Source organism: Emydura macquarii, unplaced genomic scaffold, assembly GCF_026122565.2.
Source record: "Emydura macquarii macquarii isolate MOO-44397 ecotype Brisbane River unplaced genomic scaffold, CSIRO-AGI_Emac_v2 contig_1253, whole genome shotgun sequence".
Taxonomy (NCBI): Eukaryota; Metazoa; Chordata; order Testudines; family Chelidae; genus Emydura; species Emydura macquarii.
In genome coordinates this window covers 58,299,788-58,314,413 of record NW_027131390.1, presented here as the reverse complement: position 1 = coordinate 58,314,413, position 14,626 = coordinate 58,299,788, and the positions used below count along the sequence as shown (strand labels likewise).

Here is a 14,626-nt window from a genome sequence, read left to right as displayed (position 1 = left end):
AAAAGAAGGACCAAGCTCAGTTCTCATTTACACCACTGTAAATTCAGAGCCATTCTACTAGTATCAATCGAGTTTACCTCAGTTTCAAGAGGGCTGAATTCAGCTCTAAGCAGTTTTGTAGTTAAGGAAGTGCAAAAGAATAAAGCACTGAATCTGGTGAATTTCTAAGAAAACCAAAAACGCAAAGGTAGCCTAGTAGTTTTGAAAATGTAGTAATAAATAAAATTCCCTTTCCTGGCTTGACTCTTAACTTGCCAAGTTTCCACCCAGACCTAGTTTAAGTGCCAAGTTATAAACCCCTTTAAAAGTAAAGTTTAAGATGAAAATGCTGACAGGCTGTTAACCCGTTAATCATCTGACTCCTTTGATATATTTTTCCCCTTATCATCAGTTTCCTTTTTCCATTATTTTATACTGTACAGTAATACATATGCCTCCCATAAACAAACCAGATTCTAGTCACTTTAGCTGCCTCAGTAATAAAAAAAAGTCACCGTTAACGATCATTTTGCATGGGGAAAAAATGTGATTATCCAACTCCCTCTACACTGTAGTCTCAGACTCACTTTCTAACAATGCTACCCATATTGTATGCCATGTTGCTCTCATAGAGTTTAATGCCAGAAGGGGCCATCAGATCATCTAGTTTGACCTCCCATGTATCATAAGCCACCAACACCACCCAGCACCTGTCCACTAAACCCAACAACTGAAATTAGACCAAATCATGACAATTCACAGGGGGCTAGAGTATGATGTGCCACAGGCAGAGAATAGGAGGCACTGAGGAGCTCCAGTCCTGAGGTCCCTGCAATAGCAGGAAAATTATTAAGTGATAATCCTGGCAAGTGACCTGCACCCACATGCTGCAGAGGAAAGTGCCAAAGGCCACTGCCAATCTGACTGGGAGGGAAATTCCTTGCCAACACCACATATGATGATCAGTTAGACACTGAGCATGTGAGCAACAACCAGCCAACCAAGCACCCGAGAGAGAAATGCTCAGTGCCACCTCAGAGACATTCCTTGCTGCCCAATGTGTCATCTCAAGCCGTGTCCAGTAGGGGCCCTGTAGGCCCAACCTAGACAGTGAAGTCAATGTAAGAATGCTGAAATGGTAGCATGGTATCACCCTGGGACAAAGAGCAGCCCATGACAATTTATGAGAAAAAGAAGGCAATATACAGAGTTATACACCAGGCACAACGTATGAATGATGAAGCTGGATGCCCACACGCTGCCATATTAATATACAGCCTCATGTCATTGGTAAGTGATAGCCTCCCTTTGCACTGTCTGATTTCCACACACTCCCACACAGTCTTATCCTCCTTGTCTGTGTGTGTGTGTGTATCCTTCTCATACTATCTTTAAACTTTTCCCTTTGTGCCCATATCATATTGTCAAGAGTTCTCAAACTGGGGATCATGAGGTTATTGGGGGGGTGTCGTGAAGTGTGAGCTCACGCACGTGCTGGTAAGGGTGGCATGGCCAGGGGGAGGTCATCTCTTTTGTGGGGGGTCTTCACAACCTGAAATATTTTTCAAAGGGGTCCCAGCAAAAAAAGTTTGAGCGCCCCTCTACCTATTTATGAAGCTCGTTACCCTAGAGGGTCCTTGTAAATAAAAATGCAATACTTTCTGACCCACACCCTTCCAAATTTCTTACACCAGTTAGGAAGATTCAAGGTGGCACTAAGGATTAGGCAATGGGTGCATTGCTAGAGCTCAGAGAGCCGCTCAAGTAGCACTTCAGGAAAGTCTCTGTTAGGGTTGGTCAGAAAACAACAATTCAGCTTCACAAAGAATTTGACTTGTGCTTTTGTTCTGCAACGGAATGAAACCAAAAGTGTATATATATATATATACTATTACTGCTAGACAGAGACCCACCACCGTGGTCAGGGCACTCGCCTGGGATGTCGGAGACCCTTGTTTAAGTCCTTGCTCCAAATCAAACCTGAACTTGGTTCATCCCAGATGAGTGCCCAGAGCATTAGGTTACTAGCCATTCTGGGGTGGGGGAGCCTCTCTCCCCATCCTGGACTTGAAGAAAGTTTAATCAAAACATAAGTTTCAATGTCAACAAATTGGTATTTTCTGGTGAAAGAACAGTTCATCAAAAATTCCTGACCGGCTGTAATCTCTGTCCCTCAGTTCTTATGACCTAAAGAGTCACCAAATGCCAAAGAGAACCACAGACCAACATGGTCCCCTGAGTGCAGTAAACTGTCCTATTTCTATGCTCCTCTTTCCTGTTATAATGATTACCATGTGTGTCAAACCATTACAGCTTCACTAAGAAGATGCCTGGATGCAGAGAAAAAGCAAACCAAAGCATATCTCCCCATATCCTCTATCTGAATCCACTTTGGACACTGTAAGAGCTGCTGCAGCTCACTGGACAAGAGCATGAAAAAGGACTTTCCATTCAAATGAAAAAAGATGAATTGATTTAAATCAGATGCTTTTAGGTGGAGAAGAAAGGGGGTTCCCTCTTTTCCCCCCCACTTTATTTTTGCTTGGTTGTTAACAGGAACATTCTTAACAACAGCCTCTGGTGCATTTAGGGCTTCTGAATGACACTGGAATTGACTGCCCTCTCTAGAAACCAAATTCCTCAATTCATTCGCAGAACAGGTACAGTGCAGAGAGAAATAGGGCAAGCTTAACATGTTTCCCCACCAACGTGCACTACAATCTTGACATAGGTAAGTCTCCTTTAAGGAGGAAATGGTAGACCATCTTCCAAGGCACGTTCAATCCTTGGCCTTTTCATTCCATGGGGCTACAAACTCTTTGACTGAGACCTCCAAAAAGCAGCAACTATAATGGAGGAGGAGGTTGTTAAAAAGAATAGTTTATAGTAGGTAACTAGCAGGCAGAACTGCTTTGTTTCAAATGTGGTTTTAACTCACCATCACAGGAGAGCAGGTGCCATGTTGCAGTTTTTCAGTGGAACTGCTTCTGAGCTTTGGTAGTTTTTTGCTTCATTTTATTTTTATTTAAAATCTGATTCAATCTGATGATCATAAAAGTCAAAGATTCTGGCCCTGGTAACAGCCAAGTATAGATTGCACAAGGCAAGTTTCCACATACTGCTCTGTTAGCAAACCACACTAAGCCCTGCAATACTTCTGAGCCATAAAGGTCAGTCATGTGGTTAGTACACGTCATCAAAGACGTTCAGGTGGTGGCACCACCAAACACACTGCAGCAGGATCTGAACCCATGACTCTACTATTGGGAGCCAGCCTGTTAAGCCACAGAGTCACCCTCCGCCTAGAGCAGCTGCCATGGCACATCCAGAGGCTATCTGGCTGTTTTTTTCTTCATAACTACAAGCCACCACTTTGGAAACAACAGAACCATTCCAGAGCACAGAAGGTGCCTTTAAAGTGGTAACGTCATATCTTTTAATCTATAATTACCATAATTACTTATTTCTTTTCATCACAACCCACTTAGCCACTTCAGTGCAGGGGACTGGCTTGAGGAGCCTCATTTTCTTTCAACATCTAATCTTCAGTGTCTACTAAAGCCCTTCATTTACCATCTGCTCTTTGGCCAGGCCATTTGTTCTTGCAGGACTGGGATAGACAGGGTTCAGAGAAAACGCAGATCACCAGAATGAGACAGCCTTGATAAGAAGTTTTAACTTTTAAAATCTCTCCCTGCCTCCACACCCATAACACGTGAATGACCCAACAACAGTTATATAGCAGATATGTAATGATGGGGGGTAGGGCACAGGGAGATGCAGTAAAGTAATTCTCTGTCCCAACCTAATGGAAATGCCAAACAGGGAAAACCTTTGTCTGTTCTTGATTGTGCCGCGTTTAGTTCCCTATCTCAGGCACCCCCATGTCATTATTTGTGTATTTGGATTAACACTAGCATTCCCAATGTGAATTGGGTACAGGTGAACTAATGTTCTTGACCAACCCACCACAGCCAAGCCTACTTACAGGATTCATTTCTGAGCTCCATATGCGTCAGCATATTTACAAAAGACGCTGAGACTCCACCTCCTCTCTGTCTCTCACTAAGGGCTTGATCCAAGTGGAATAATAGAAAGGCTTCCAAGGACTTCAGAGTGAATTGGATCAGGCTCTAACTTTGTTTCCTTCAATTCTGTTTAAACATACAAGGCCAAATTTCGACCCTATATATATACACATCCTATGGAATCCCACTGGTTATCCCGAAGTGTCATATTTTTTCAGATCTCTTTTGCACCACTGTACACATGAAATAGAACACAGTGCAGTTTGAATTCAGTATTCCTAACCATGTGCAGTCTAGGTCACAGGTAGGATATGCTAACTGCAAATTCATATGATACAGAGAGGGGCTTTACATGGCAGCCAGCCTGAATAAAAATGAAGATGAAGAAGAACATTGTCAGAATAATTTTACAGGAACACAAATATTGCTAATCTAGATGGTCTCGTCCCGTATGCCTATGACTATGTAAAATTATTCTGAGAAATGCTTGCCCTGCTAGGTGGGCATCTTCCCAAGAGCTAGGCAGTGATCTATTGCAGATGCTGCACCATCCCAAACCATACCTGACCAATAGTGCAGTCATGTGTGTACCATGGGTGGAGATCACTTCCTGAGTACAACTGCTAGCAATTATCAGGAGAAATGGATTGCCCATGTAACTTATTAAGGGGCACATCAGATAACTTGAGTGCTGAATAAATGTAATTCTGTTTTCAATGGCAGAAATAAATTTTGTATAATCTGCAAGTCAGAGGATCAGGATATAGTAGTGCTGCACTTTCTGCCACAGCAACAGATATGGCTATTTTCAAACTTAATCTAGTAGTTCCTTTTCCATTCTCATTTTCACCTGATGTTAACTTTCTCAAAAATTCTCCTTTGGAGCTGAAATTTCCTGAATTGGCTTGAGCCTGGAAGTAAAAAAAAAATTATTTTTTTTGTTAAGTGTGAGGAAAATCCATTCAACCATTTTTGAGTTATCTGTGATCAAAAATGTTTTACACTTTTTTTTAAGCTTAAACGGGGGAGGTTCTTTCCTCCTCAATAATTAAAAAATGGCTCAGCAAAACTCCAGTCTTGGCATGTGACTGCTCCACAATGAGAAAGTATCTTTTAGCTAATTTGGAAAACAAAAAGTTTTAAAATAAAAAAGTTAAATGATCGACAACTCACTTCTGAACATGCTCAGTTAAAATTTACAGCAGACACTTAGCAGTGACAACACATTGGGGTTTGTAAGGACTTCCCGTTCTCTCTAGATCAATCAAAAAATAGGAATGAAGTTTTGCAAAGTTGAAATTCCCCTGCTCCTCTTTTTCATTAAAATTCAAATTTCAAAATAGCTGAGCCAGTTCTAATTCTCTCCATCCTGCTTAACAGCCACGGGAGCCGCAGCTCATAGGGTTCCAGAATACTATGACCTGGGCAGATTGTGCCTCATTGGAATATGAGCCACACAGTCCTTAAAAATAAAAAAAGATGTCTTAACATCGTGGACAGGAGAAAAAGAAATGTGGGTGTGAAAAGGTGTAGACAATTTTCAGGTATCTATAATGGTTGCTGCATCCTGTCTATTCTGTCAACTCTGCACTCATTTAAAAAAAATTAAGACTGCATTTTTTTCCATTGTAAAGATACAGTTGTCTCAATGTAAACCAATGCCCTATTGTCTCATCAAAGCAGCACAGCAGAAAAGAATCTAGAGCTTAATAGCATTAAAGATGTGAGCTCATACCTCAATGAGCTGCGACCTTCAAAGCCTAAGTGGGCCATCTAAATGCTAACAATATCAAGACAGATAGTTTATTTTCTTTCATTTTTCTTAAAAAATACTTTTAAAAGCCCTATTGAATTCAATCTTATGTAGCGTTGACTGTACAAAAGTAAGCAAAAGTTCAGATTTTCAGATTAGGAGGAAGAGACCCCAGCTGAACTGAAAGGCCATGCTTTGGCTTAGCTCCAGGTCAACAACTAAAGTGCAACCAAAAAAACCCCACGAAACTGAAAATTCTTAAATAAGTTATTTAAATATCTAAATCGATAATGAGTGTCACTAGCCATCCAAAATGCCGAAGTCCAATGGGAACATTAGGATATAGGACAATTTAAAGCAAAAATCCTGAGTGGAAAAGAACTGCCATCTTTCTAAGAAGCGTCTATAAACACCTACTCCAGCTGAACAATTCAAAATAATTCTTAAAGAAAGTCATAGGAATTTTCAGTGCTTTCACTCAGCAGTTGCTGCCTTGAGTGGGAACCTGGGTTCTGTCAGCCTGAGAGTAAAAAAGCTGGAAACTCATGCAGATGTTGCTGCTTCTAAATTCTCTAATCCTGCAACTGCTACTAAGACCCATGGTCAGAAAAAGACTCTCTGTCGATCTCTCTGAAGCTATAAACAAGTTTTCAAAGAATAACAGGGACTGCAACAACAAAGAACAAATATCTGAAAAGCACAGAAGATCCAAAAAGATCAGACTACATAAATTATGCTCAGTTTAAGGAAGATATGCAAACCTCTTTCCTGCAACAGCTAGCTCCTGATCTACTGAAATTAGAAATAATTCATTTATATTGAAGTGATTCATCACTTCACAAAAAGACCATCAGCCAACACCTCTGAACTTACATCAAGATGGTCTCTGATCTGAGGGACAAAGATAGACTCTTCTTATAACCTGGACAAATAAAAGAAATGTTTAGCTTGTTTTAAAGTCGCATCATATTTGTTGTTTCACTCCCTCCCCACAGCCTGAGCCCAAATTCTCAGGCAAAGAGAAAAATTTTCACACTACTAAAAAAACCTCTCACTAGTGAAGGAGTGGAAGTTCCTACAAAACTCAACTTGGGAAGGGAACATATCGATTTAAAAACATAGATAGCTGAAAGACCATTAGCAAGAAATTACCACAATGACACCAAACAATGAGTAAATTATTTCTATGAATTTTATTACCTGAAAATGCTTTTGATTGTTTTGAAATATTTCTCTGTCTGCTCACACACAAACACACACACATTGTTTTTTAATCTATCTATTCTTTAATTTTTATAAACAGGGAACCAAAGTAAGTCCATGTTAAAAGCTGCAGAATCATGCACAAAACAAAGCAAATAATGTGAAGAGACTTATTACTGCTTTAACTCATTGCAGACAATTGCTTTGCCTTTCAGTGCATTTGAACATATTTTATATTTTATTTACAAATGGACTAGAACAGAATATTTACGCTGGATTTTGATACAAACGAACACAGAGAATACTGACAGAATATCTCATCACTTTTGGACCAAAGACTGGGCTTCATATTATTTTCTGCTAAGAAAGATTAAACTAATTATTCAGATCCTAAATTTCAAAGGGCTGAGCATCCATACCTTCCATAAACTTCAATAGGAGCTGTTTGTGTTCAGCATCTCCGAAACCTATGCCATCACTATCTGATCATGGTTGATTTTCAGATATTGTATACGTTCAATCCTCATTAAAAACTGGGGGCCTGGATCCTCATTTACATGAGCCCTTTTCTTCTGCTCTGGGAATGTAAAGGGCCTTATGGGATAATTTTACATCCACTTCAAGGCCTCTTTCCCCTGCTAGGGTAGTGCACAAGGGCCTCATGTAAGTGAGGAACTAGTCCTGTAACTTTAAAAAAGTGAAAATTTAAAAACTAAAGTTAAATAAAAGATACATGTAGTAATATTAATGTACCCCATCTCACATGTATTGTGTATAGTTTTGATTAGTAATTAAACTGCCAAATATTATATCTAAATTATTACATGTGTGCTGTGTGGCAAAGAGAAAGTTACTGAGAACCTTAACTTTCTCATTTCCCAACTTTTAAAGTTAGAACTGTATTAATATAAGTCCTTTCCCCCAATTACTCACACAGTATATATTGTGCACAACAAACAGGTCAGAAAGATTTTTCCTGATCTCTTCAATCCTACTGTCCCATTCACCCATACCCAAACACACATACAGAGTGCTAGACCAACAGCCTGGAAAAGATGGAAAAATCTCCATTTTCACACTAGTAAATTCCAGAATCTGTATGTATACTAACTCTTGTGCCACTGAGTAAACTGTGAATTTCTTCAAACCTTAAGGAGAGACAGAGAAAGGAGGAGAGTCAAGCCAGAACCATATTCTATCATAGCCTTGACACAAGACAAAATTAACATGCTCAGTTGAACTAACCGAAAACTTTTTAAAATTATAAGCATAAATAATTTAGCTGTATTTTCAGTAAGTTCAACAAAATGTACACTAAGAATGCTTCAAATTTCATACAATTCCATTTGTATATAGTTTTTACATCTGTTGCTAATGATATAAAATTATTGATTGTTCACTTTCTTATATTTATTTAAACATTAACTATATACTCTGCAACCTGATGCTTTTCTTCGTTTTCCAGGGGACTTTTTTATTTTTGCATTGCTTTAGTATATTTACTTTGATCTTCCACAGTGTATAATTATTTTACTGTTTGTTTATTTCTATGAGAAAGGAAAAAAGTTTGACCTAGGAGATCTATATGTGGCAATTTGTAACAGAATCACATAGCTTATGTTTAGGAAATCATGGTTTTGATTAAGAAGCAACCATTTAGTTCCCACTGTTTTATTAAAACAGACATTAGCAGTTAATAGGAAACACATTTAAATACTGTCGACTGCATTTAGTTTGCGACGTCAATAGTTATTTTGAAGCCCCTTTCTATTTTGCATTTACCACAGTGCATATGAATTGGGTATTTTTCTTTTATTTGGTTGTTTTTGTTTTGTTCTGTTTTTATGTTCTACTAACCAAATCTCTCTCTCTCTCTCTCTCTCTCTCTCTCTGTGTGTGTGTGTGTGTGTGTGTGTGTGTGTGAGAGAGAGAGAGAGAGAGAGAGACCCAACAACTTTAAGTCAATGGGTGCCTCACAGTGATATCCAAGGGCAAAATTTTACCCTAAATGCTAACTGTTGCTGTTATCCAGTTTTTTAAAAAAGCATAACTTTTTATGTTTTATTAAAAGGGATGTGTGGTGATTTATATTTACAAAGTCACTAATTTCCCATATGAAATGAGTACTACTGTAGAAACCACTGGCTGTGCAGTAGAAATGAAAACATAACAAAGAAAAGGAGATGAGAAATTAGAAGTACCAAACTAAGTGCAGAAATCTTCCCTTTCAGAGGATTTCACAGATTATTGCAATGAAGTTCCATAGCTGTTAATTTTCCATACCCAACTGTACCTGCCATGGATTCTTTGTTTTCCCTCCCACTCATTTGGTTGATGAATCAACACCACTTGAACTGTTTTACAGCAGCTTGTGTTTACTTCACACATACCTTAACCTTCTCTTTTCTCCTCCTACTAACACACACATACTCTTCCAAACAGCAAAGACTAGTTGAATCTCTTTGAATAGCACACAAACAGTTATCTGGCAAACTCTTCAGGTTTGGATCCTTGACCTTTTGATTGAAATCAAGGTCTCCTCCTGCTTTTACTGCACTTAACGATTTAACTGTGCACTTACTAACTAAAAAAAATGAAAGAGCTTGAAGAATTGAATGCTTTAAGAACGGAAAAAGTGGAAGATGCGCTGTGCTAGAAACACTTGGGAGTCTATAGTGGCAACACTCAGAACCACTACAGTTAAGGGTTTCCAGTGCCTCTGGAACTGGCATTACACCATAGTCTGATGAAATAGCAAGCCCATAGCTTTTCTCCTGCAACAGTGAGTGAAAGCGATCTGCTAAATGACCTTGAAGCTGTTTGATTCCTTTGATTTGTTTCAACCAAAAGCACATTTTAAAAAAAATCTTTAGAGTCATTTAGAGAAAAGAAACATTTCTGAGTCACACAACTGTGATTTAGAGTGAGAAGGAACTATTCAATTCACCCTGCACAATGGTAAATATTAACAACATAGTAAGTGACTAAATCAAAATTTGCAGATGATCCCAGCAGAATTTTACAAGATGAGAAGAAGTGCATCTTAACTCTTTTACGTATTTAATTTACACACTGTTGCCTGAGCTACCTTAATCTTCTACACAAACAATTTTATCCTAAAACATCATCTCTCTTGCTAGGACAAATATAACTGCTGAACACAGGAGAGCTCTGATTTGTACAGGTGTTTATTCCGTACTCTATGCACACGTGTAACCACACTACAGTTAATGGGAAGTAGGCACGTAAATCAAAGGGAAAACAGATCCCTCAGTGTTTGCCTTGATATCTTACGCAAGTTACAAATATTCCCAATTCAAAAAGAAGCTTCCTTATTACATTACTGTGGTGGGTTTATATTTTGCCCTAAATTAATTAAGAAGCATCCTTCCACATCCTATATACTCTACTTTTTAAGAGCAAAAAAAGGGCAGACATTTTTAAAGATTTGAGTTTCATGAATAAGAGTACATTTGGTATATTCACGCCTCAAGAAGTTATGGGCACCATAATGGAGTCCTGACCCAAGATTTGTGAATCTGACACATGCCCTTTCTAGCTGGTGAAAGAAAGTCTTAAGCTTCTGGTGCAAGTCACGCCTGAAATAGCCAATGCATTCCAATTCAGGGAAAGAATCTTCCTTTCCTGCTTCAAACATGCAATAGTGAGGCTGACACTGAAGAAACACAACCTCTTAGATACATTGGTTTAAGGCAACTACTGCTCAGTATCAAACCTTCTGTTACTGAGCAAGCTTACAGAGAATCTAGCCACAGGTCAATTATAAACATCTAATTTAAACTAATATCCTAGTCCCCCGAATTTGGATTCAGACTAGGCCATGATACAGAAACAGCTTAAGTACCACCGATGGATGATCTCCTGCTATCAGTGATTAGTGAGCAGACATCCATTCTCATCTTCTTTGACCTGTCAGCAACATTTGACACTGTCGACTATGAGATACTGCTGTCTTGCTTGAGAGAGGTGGCAGGGGTCCAAGGGAATGTGCTAAAAATGGTTTAAGTCCTTCCTGGAAAGACACATCCAAATAGTAGTGATGGGAAACTACGCCTCCATCAGCAGACCCCTTATTTGTGGAGTCCCACAAGGATCAATTCTCTCTCCATCCCTTTTCAACATCTACATGCAGCCATTAAGTAAATGGCCAGATGACATAGACCTAAGTGCCAGAAGTATGTAACAACATATAGCTTTACCTTTCGTACAGAAAATATGAACATAAGAATGACCAGTGCATTGGCCATCAGACCAATGATTCATCAAGCCACATATCCTGTCTTCCCACAATGAGCAAGGCCAGATGCTTCAGAGGGAATGAAAAGAACATGGCAACTTTGAGGCTGTGCTCCATCCCCTGTTGTCCAGTCCCTGGCAGTTGGAGGTTCAGGGACACCCAGAGCATGGAGTTGCCATCGTGACCATGTGGCTAATAGCCATTGATGGACCTATCCTCCATGAACTTAGCCAGTTCTTTTGTGAACCCAGTTATACTTTTGGCCTTCATAACATCCCCTGGCAACGAGTTCTACAAGTTGACTGTGCATTGTGTGAAGAAATATTTACTTATGTTTGTTTTAAACCTGCTGCCTATTAATTTCATTGGATGACCGCTGGTTCTTGTGTTATGTGAAGGAATAAATAACACTTTCCTATTTACTTTCTCCACACCATTCATGATTTTACACACCTCCAACATATTCCCCCTTAGTGGTCTTTTTTCTAAGCTGAACAGTCCCAGTCTTTTTAACCTCTCCTCATATGGAAGTTGTTCCATACCCCTAATCATTTTTGTTGCCCTTTTGTACTTTTTCCAATTCTAATGTATCTTTTTTGAGATGGAGCGACCAGAATTGCATGCAGTATTCAAGGTGTGGGCGTACTATGAATTTATATAGTGGCATTGTGATATTTTCTGTTTTATTACACATCTCTTTCCTAAGGGTTCCTAACATTGTTAGATCTTTTGACTGCTGCTCCACATTGAGCAGATGTTTTCAGAGAACTATCCATGATGACTCGAAGTGGTAACAGCTAATTTAGACTCCATCATTTTGTATGAATACTTAGGATTATTTTTTCCCAATGCACAGTATTTTGCATTCATCAACACTGAATTTCATCTACCATTTTCTCACCCATTCACTCAGTTTAGTGAGATCCCTTTGTAACTCTTTTGCAGTCAGCTTTGGACTTAAATATCTTGAGTATTTTTGTATTGTCTACAAACTTTGTCACCTCACTATTCACTCCCTTTTCCAGATCATGTATGAATATGTTGAACAGCACAATTTCCAGTACAGATCTTTGGGGGATCCCACTTTTTACCTCTCTTCATTATGAAAAATGGCCATTTATTCCTACGCTTTGCTTCCTATCTTTTAACTGGGTAGTGATCCATGAGAGGACCTTCTCTCTTATCCCAGGACTGCTTACTTTGCTTAAGAGTCTTTGATGAAGGTCCTCACTGGAGACTTCTGAATGTCTAAGTGCACCATATTGACTGGATCACCATGGTCCACATGCTTGCAGACACTCTCAAAGAATTCTAATGGATTGGTGAGGCATGATTTTCCTTTACAAAATCCATGTTCATTCTTCCCCAACATATTGTGTTTATCTATGTGCTGATAATTCTGTTTTTAATATAGTTTCAAACAGTTTGCCTTATACTGAAGTTAGCCTTGCCAGCCCTGTAATTGCCAAGATTGCCTCTGGAGTCTTATTTAAAAAGTTGGTGTTACATACCACCAATGCTTGAACAAGATCAGCTGGTAAATGAAGAGCAACTGATTGGAGCTGAACCCAAGCAAAACAAAGGGGTTTGCTGGTGGGCAGAGGAAAGCACTTTGAAGAGTATGCAGTAACAGTGCAATTCCTTTAGTTGAATATGCACACCCACAATTGGTCAATTCAGTCTGTTGTTTAAAAGTACTCTTGGATTCTTTCCCGAAACTGAACTTTCACATACTACTGTTCACCTCCAGTTAGCTAGAAGACTCCATCCTATCCTCGCAGATGATGACCTGGCCTTGATTATATATACACCTTTATCACCTGCCATCTGGACTAAAGTAATGTGATATACCTGGACATGAAGCCATCAGTCCTTAGGAAACTCCAGCTAATACAAAATACTGCAATTCATCTTCTTAGCAACCATAGGCTATCATGAGCACATCAAACCTGTCTTTCACTCTCTACACTGGCTTCCCAAAGAATATCAAGTCAAATTTAAGGTCTTGGACCTTATCTTCATGGCGCTCAGTGGCCTGGGCCCAGCATAGCTAAAAGAGCCTTAAGTTTTGAGATGAAGACTTTAGCCAACAACGCCACTCTTCAAGCAAAATAGAACTTTCTACCATATGTGCAAAGCTTGTCTGCACAGCTTGCTCAGAGTCAGTCCGAGACTGTGGAACAAAGGATCATTCCAAACCCCACCAGCTTCCCCTTCAAATACAAGGCGCACTTCTTCAACCATTCTTTCTCAAACACAAATACATAGCAGCATATTTATTTAAAAAAACAAAAACCAAACCCTACAAAAACAAAATGTTTGCATTGCACATACAGTTCTCCCCCTGAGGAAAGGATAAGAGAAAGAATGAATTACATGTTAGTAACGTACTTAATGCACTGCTGGAAGACGCTCAGACATTATGGCAATGGGGACATTATAAGAACCTATATAGAATAATGTTACTGTATGAGACATTAGTATTTCACCAACTAACATAATTCCATTCCATATAATAAAAATAAAGGGCTATTTTCAGCTTGGTGCAAGTGGGAATAGCTGGGATGAATTTAGCTTCCAAACAACTTGGTCTCAAATGCACCACTGCTACCTAAATTTCAGATGATGTGACATGGCAAGAATTCCAATATACTTAATAGTATTTAAACAGAAAGCAAGGACACAGTTAACTTAGGAAGACAGGTTTTTAGTTTTCATAAATAAAATATTATGAAGATGATTTACATAGCAATTTAACTTTTCAATCCAGATCTGCTATAATTGATTTTTCCCCCCCAAGATGTGTTAGTTTTGTTATACACACAGTTGATCATTTCAATGCAATTACAATCTAAAATGTGATCTATAAGCATGTTTTCTTTAAATGGTCCTTTCTTTCACACCATCCTTGTTCACAATGCATTGCATTTAATTTCCAATGTGCTACAACTTTGCAGATAAATTCACTATTATTATTAAGGCTTATCATCACCCTTACTTAAACTAAAATTTCAAATAGTCAAACACAGTTCATTGGCTTGGAAACGAACAATAACTGAAGTTAATTTACCTTTAATCTTCTTGTACTTTTTATACCATCGCCCAAACTCCTGGCACTTAGTTGCTGACACATTGGCATAGTATGTGCTATTTACAATGGATGAAATCATACTCTGGAAGTAGAGAAAGACAGAAAGTGTGTTAAAAAACAATTAAAACTCTTTCCCACAGAAAGTGAATGGCATGCAAGCTCACACTGATCACGCATTCATGCCTTCAAAACCTAACAGTCACTGTTAAGTGTTCAAAATAGGCTATATTTCCCACTCTACATCCCCAAACATGATTACTCTGGTTCACTAATAATGCAAAAAAGATGTGTGAACCAAGACTCCTGTCTCCAGC

The 14,626-nt window shown here is 38.8% G+C and overlaps 1 protein-coding gene across 3 annotated transcripts in view; it reads right to left on the bottom strand.

The window, feature by feature from the left end:
- SATB2 (SATB homeobox 2) overlaps positions 1–14,626 on the bottom strand; it is a 150,230-nt gene that overhangs the window by 70,121 nt on the left and 65,483 nt on the right. For all 3 annotated transcript variants that reach the window (XM_067548963.1, XM_067548961.1, XM_067548962.1), the window contains one exon: positions 14,292–14,394. In XM_067548963.1, coding sequence (XP_067405064.1) covers positions 14,292–14,394 — 103 coding nt within the window. The remainder of the gene's footprint in view (positions 1–14,291; positions 14,395–14,626) is intronic.